Here is a 6791-nt window from a genome sequence, read left to right on the forward strand (position 1 = left end):
GGTGCGGGGGTTTGATGCACCTTTGCCACGGAGGAGGTAGCGCGGGGCAGTTATGAGGTTGCTCAGGAGAGCGTGGTCGCGATTCCTGGGCCATTATCGAGCTAGTTAATTCAAAATGAATAACTAGTCGTGAAGCTATAAGGCTAGTATTCGGGTAGAGGTTGGGAGCGTAGGATTTTTTTCTTTAAGGGATAGGGACACTTGGCTGTGTTCATTTTCGACGGATGGGCGACACGTGTTGTTTTACGAACTTACGGAGCACTAGACGTACGTCTGTATACTTCGGCACTCAACAGCGAACTGAAAAAAAAGAAGATTAAAAAGGAAACACCCAACAGATCTCACAAAGGACATAACGTAACAAACAAACACTCACCTCACTAAAGAAATAAATCAATCAAATTCGAAGATGGTATCTCACTGGGGGTAGCCATCCACATGTTATATTAATATACCACTAAGCTATAATATTTTACCAAATGCCCTACTGGACAAATTGTAAAATTTAAATGAATATATAAATAAAAAAAACCACTGTTTGAATGCCTTTTTTCCTCTATGAGCGCTTCTCTGCAGTATTTTCATTTCATAAACTTTGTCATCTTCCTGCTCATTTCTCTTTTTCTTTCTTTCCACTCTTTGTCGTACCACGCTTTCTCTCCCATGCTCTTCTGTTTTTTACCTCTTTTGCATTACCTCTACTGTTCTCCCATTGCAGATCCAGTCCTTACATTCCTCCAAGTATTTTTCCACACTTTCGTTTATTTATTCCCGCTTCTCCTTCTTTTCTTCTTCTTTTTCCTCATTTGCTTGTAGTTCCGGCCCCTCTATTTCTATCTCTAACGGCATGTAGTCTGACTCTGTTTGTTACATCGGGCGACCCTCTACCTAGACCAGGTCATACACCGCGGGCCAGACGGGAACCGGATGTCCGCTCATCCTTGTTGCGTACCCTCAATAGTCTTAAGAACTCATCGTAAATCCTAGTAATTTGCTAGCTAAGGTCCTTCAGACTCAAGAAATATCTCTTTTCGTTTCTAAAGACTACTACAGATTGTCTACTACAGCTTGACAAGGGAAAGATTGTTTTTTTCACGTACGATGCTTCCTACTAGCAACTTTCTATCGAGGGTGGCTAAGACCCTTCCTAGTCTGGCTAAGACCCTTCCTAGTCCACCGGCTAAGACCCTTCCTAGTCCACCAACCTTCGTTTATCCAATCAGAAGCAATGTATACTGCCCTCACTTTCCTGACCAAAAATGTCATGAACAAATCCGATGGTCCCGTGCGCTAGACACACCCATCGCTAGTTTTCCTTCGACGCAGCATCGTCACCCAACTTACTTCTTCTACACCCCTAGAAAAGTCACCTACCTCTTCTACACCGCTAGAAGGATCAACTTATAACGTCGAAGTCTAATGTATAATCTAACGTCTAAGTCTAAGCACGAATATTCACTTCCTCTATTAAGTATCCTCTAATGCTACGTCCACTAACATACTAAACTCAACTATAAGAGCCTTGCTTTATTGTGCATCTATCTTATCTTCGTGCAACAAAGTGTCATCTAGGAATTATATCTACTCAACAATGTAACTTAAGTGTTGGAAATAAAAACTTTATAATTCTGTGAATCACAGTGTTATACTAATTGAATCACCCCTATTATCTTAACGGAAATTAGGGGATCGATCAACTCGTGGTGTCGCGGTTATTATAAGCGTAACGGGAATTTACGTCTCTCCTCGCGATTGCGTCTCCCCGCGATTGGTCGAAAATACACTGTTCTTTTTCCTACTTTCATGCTAATTATCTCTCCTGTCGCTTCCTGGTTGCCAATCACAAAATGTATCACTGAGTTTCCTCTCTCCCCAATATATGTCCACTCCTTCCCTTCTTTATCTCTTTGATTTACTATCATCCAGCCTCTCTCATCCAGGTACTTTAGTAGAGTTCCTCCTTCCATGTTTATTGTTTTGTCCTTTGATCGCCTGTTTTTTTCTTTCCCTAGATCCTCGTTTATCAGCCCTCCCTCTTCTCCTGTTCTTGCATTCCAGTCTCCGCCGATGATCATCACTTCTTCTTCTCTTCCGTCTACTCTTTCCTCTATTTCTTTCCATGTCCCTTTTGTGTCTTGATTATAAACTACCATTACCCTATACGTCTTATCATTGTATACTATTTTTCTTTCCACTATATTATCACTTATTTCTTTGTATTCTATTTCTCTCAGTTCCTTATTTATACCCGTTATTATTTCCCTTTTTGCTCTTCCTTTTTTCCTTACTCTCATTGCTGCCCTGCATTTCCAGTCGAATTTTTTGGGTAGTCTATATTTTAGTTTTTCCCAATTGTCTTTCTCTACCAAAGTTTCCGTGAGTCCGATCACGTCGAATGTCTTCAGATATTCCCACACCTCTTTGTTCTTACTTGTTGAGGTTATTCGATGTGTAAACAGAGAAAACATGTGGATAAATTGTAAGGCAGAAAATATATTTAAATAGAAGTGTAATAAGTAAGAATACAGTTTGAGCTGGTCCAGATCCGCACGCTAGCTGTGTTACCCAATAACTGAAAAACCCCGAAGCCAACGTCGCCTGTCTACTGTTTATGGCCTGACTTCGTCGCAGTCTTTTGTCTACGCGCTGTCGATGGCTTCAGTGCTTGAGAAAACTAAAAAGACCAGATGTAGAGTTTTCTTAGAAGTGGTAACCACTGCAATATTACTTGCTAGCCTTGCTACATTCCAGAAGCACATTTTTATCCCCTTTGTAGTCCCCCCTTTTTCCTCTTTTTTCATTTTTCTTCCCCTCTCTTTCTTTTTTCCTCCAGCCTCTGCTCATTTTCGTTCCACCTGTACCATTTTTTTTTCTATCTTTAGTTTCTTATATCCAATCCTTACATATTCGCCATTTTCCCTTCTTACTCTGGCTATTCTTCTTATTTGTTGCTGTACCTCCCTTCCTTTTCTTGTCAGGTCGTCATCTATGTATATCCCCTTTTCCAATTTGCTTTTCTCCGTCATTGCCCTGATCTTTCCTCTATTGATTTCATTGTCGCCATTTTTACTGTGTTTTTGTCCCCCACCCTTATCATATGTGTTCTTTCTACTTCTGTCCCTATTTTCATTTTTCCTGTTATGAACTCCTCTCATGTTGTAATCATCTTACTCGAAGAATAGGGTTTGCGTGTGGCGAGCCACGGGACAGAAAGCGTTGGAATGATTACTCTCGAGTGCCGCTGCAACTATTTCTTTTTAAGAAGAGCTATACAATTACTCTATACCTCTATTAGGTAAAAACGTTCATCCATGACCGCGGCTACGTTCGGTGACTGGTTGTCGTCTCGGGCCAAAGCTCATTATCACAAATCTCGAACGAATATAATTGGATTGAATGACAACAATTGCTTAATTACGGCTATGGTGGAATCTAGATTAGAGTATTAAGGGGTTTTCCCAAAATTCCAAAGGGAAGGCTTCGGTGTCCTTTCATCTCCGACATATATAACGTAATACGATATAACGTAATACGTAAACTATGTTACATAATAGGTTATAACGTTATAGTATGTAACGTAATACTACATCACGTAATATTATATAAGGTAATACGTTAGGATGCTATACTATATAACGCAATACTATATATCTTAATAAGTTTTAATGCTATATTATGTAACGTAATACGTTATAACGTAATACTATATAACGTAGTGCTATATGTCATTGTTAGGTAAATGATACATTTACACTGTGCACGTGAATGTGTCAGAGGGCGTCCAGGCCTGAGTTTAGACAAAAGGCGAATGGAAGCCGTTAGAAGAATCTGGTGGAGTCGGTTGACAACAAGCGTGCATGTAAGAAGGTTATCCAGATCTTCAGAGTGTAATGTATATGTATAGCTGTTGTGTGTGAAATAAAGTAAACTATTTGTATTTCCGAATCCACTCCACCCTTAAAAGACACAATAATATATAACGTAATAGTATACAACGTATTACTATATGAAGTAATACTATGCAACGTAATATTATATCGTAATACTATATAACGTTATACTATGTAACGTAATAGTCTATGTTACGTCGCGTAACACTCTACCTAGCCCAGGCCACACACCGCGGGCAAGATGGCAATCAGATGTCTTCGGATACTCACTGCGTACCCTCAATAGTCTCAAGTATCGGCCATAAATCTCAGGAATTTCCTAGTAGAGGTCCTTCAAACTAAAAAAACGTCTGTTTCCGAAGCATTTCTAAAGACCATTGTCTACTACGGCTAGACAAGGGAAAGTTGGTTTTTCTCACGTATGATGCAATTTTCCTCCCACGAACCACTTTCTCTCGAGGGCGGTTAAGACCCTTCGTTTAATCAATTAACAACGAAGCCTATTTCCCTCACTCTCTTAACTAAAATCGTCACCAACAAATCCGATGGGCCCGCGCGCTAGACACACCCAACCTTAGCTTTCCTTTGCCACAGCATCGTCTCCGAACATCACTGATTTTACATCCTTCGAACGGTCAACATCCTTTGACCGGGTATACACACCCGTAGATCAGTCACTCACTCATCTCGTACATACGCACCAGCGTAACTATCTTCGGTATAAGTTGTTAGAATAAACGGTGAAATATAACTTACTATACTGTGTCATATTCATTCAACCACCTCTGTTATCTTAACCGAAACAGGAGAGCGACTACTTCGCGGCGTCGATTAACCGAATCGTAGCGAGAATTTACGCCTCTCGCTGACGCGTTTTCCTCGCGACCGCGTCTCTCCGCGAACGATCGTAACAAGGCGAGTAATTTGAATTATAACGTAATAGTATATAACGTAATACTATATAATGTGATATTATTTAACGTAACAATATATAAAGTACTACTGTATATCGCAATACTAAATAACGTTTTACTACGTATCGTAATACAATATTACGCAATACGTTATGCTGCCATACAATATAACGTAAAACGTTGAAACCCTATACTACTATTACGGTTTGTTTGGCTCGTTTTGGTTGTGTTGCCGTTAATTTTTGAATTCAGATTAAATTGTAGTGTTGTTTGTTATTTAATGCGATTGGCAATTAAACTCCACGTTTCGGCTAAACTGCCACGCGCAGGAGTACCGGCACGGGAGAGGATTAAAGTTGGTGAAAATAAATGTTCGCTTAATCCCATTATATTATTAGACAAATATTCTTGACAAAAATAAATGTTTATTCGTATTCTAGTTTGATATTGACAGAATTGTCGTTGAAATTTCGAATACTCGAAGTTACAATCGTTCGCAATACGTTTTCACTCTTATTAATTACAAGATTTTAATTTGATAGATTTTCAATAATTTACAAATTGACAAATGCAAACACGTCGATTAACAAGACTGACAAGAACTGGGAACTAATCATACAGAACTGAGGAATTAACTACACTGAACTAAGGAATTATCTCTCTTCTTCTATGTCGCTACGCTTATTTATATTTAGGTCTACCGGGGTTGTGAGGCTCGAATTTGGTTTCTATACAAATTGTTAAAATTTATTTAAATTTCAAATTGGAACCGCTCACTCGCGCTATGGGTAGCTTTAGTCTACGTTACGGCGCGTGCGCGTGTTATATACGTTATATAACATAACGTTATATGGTATAACGTTATAACGTATTACGTTATATCGTATTACGTTATATCGTATTACGTTATAACGTATTACGTCATATAGTATAACGTTATATCGTATTAGATTATATAGTATAACGTTATATAAATTATCGTTATTTGGTATAGCGTTATAACGTATTACATTATACGGTATACCGTTCAAACGTATTACGTTATATATCATAACGTTATAACGTATTACATATGGTATAACGTTATAACGTATTACGTTATATAGTATAGCGTTATAACGTATTACGTTATATAACATAACGTTATATGGTATAACGTTATAACGTATTACGTTATATCGTATTACGTTATATCGTATTACGTTATAACGTATTACGTCATATAGTATAACGTTATATCGTATTAGATTATATAGTATAACGTTATATAAATTATCGTTATTTGGTATAGCGTTATAACGTATTACATTATACGGTATACCGTTCAAACGTATTACGTTATATATCATAACGTTATATGGTATGTTATAACGTATTACGTTACATAACGTAACGATATATGGTATAACGTTAAATGGTATAACATTAAAATGTAATACGTTATATTTTATAACGTTGTAACGTAATACGTTATATGGTATAACGTTATAACGTATTAAGTTATATAACATAACGTAATGTGGTATAAGGTTTTAACGTTATAAGTTACTTCGTTATATAGTATAACGTTATATAACTTATCACATAATATAGTATAACGCTAAAACGTATTACGTTATATATCATAATGTTATACGGTATAACATTATAACGTAATACGTTATATGCTATAACGTTATAATGCATTACGTTATATAACATAACGCTATAATGAACTACGTTTTGTAGTATAGCATTATATGGCATAACGTTGTAATGTATTACGTTATATAGTACAACGTTATAACGCTGCTATTGGTGATATGTCTACAATCAGATGTGCTTTCTACTCCACATACTCTACTCCAATACAGCGCACATCAGCCGGATTTCGCTGTGTCAACTCTGTGCCCTGAAATATCCAGCGTAATTACTGTTTAGCTGATTCTGTATTTGATATTCAATTCAACGTATTTCAGCAGCAATTGGTGACATGTCGACAATTCGA

General features: G+C 37.5%; 1 protein-coding gene across 1 annotated transcript; it reads right to left on the reverse strand.

Annotated features, from left to right (window-relative positions):
• Positions 1-1782: 1782 nt before the first annotated feature.
• On the reverse strand, positions 1783-3155 carry LOC112212856 (the record flags this gene model as incomplete). Its single annotated transcript, XM_024367666.2, has 2 exons — positions 2928-3155; positions 1783-2426 (listed from the first exon to the last, which is right to left on the reverse strand). Coding segments are annotated over exons 1-2 (872 nt in total), but the record flags the coding sequence as incomplete, so codon positions are not given.
• Positions 3156-6791: the final 3636 nt, after the last annotated feature.

The sequence above is a fragment of the Bombus impatiens genome, unplaced genomic scaffold, assembly GCF_000188095.3.
Source record: "Bombus impatiens unplaced genomic scaffold, BIMP_2.2 scf_0334, whole genome shotgun sequence".
Classification (NCBI taxonomy): Eukaryota; Metazoa; Arthropoda; class Insecta; order Hymenoptera; family Apidae; genus Bombus; species Bombus impatiens.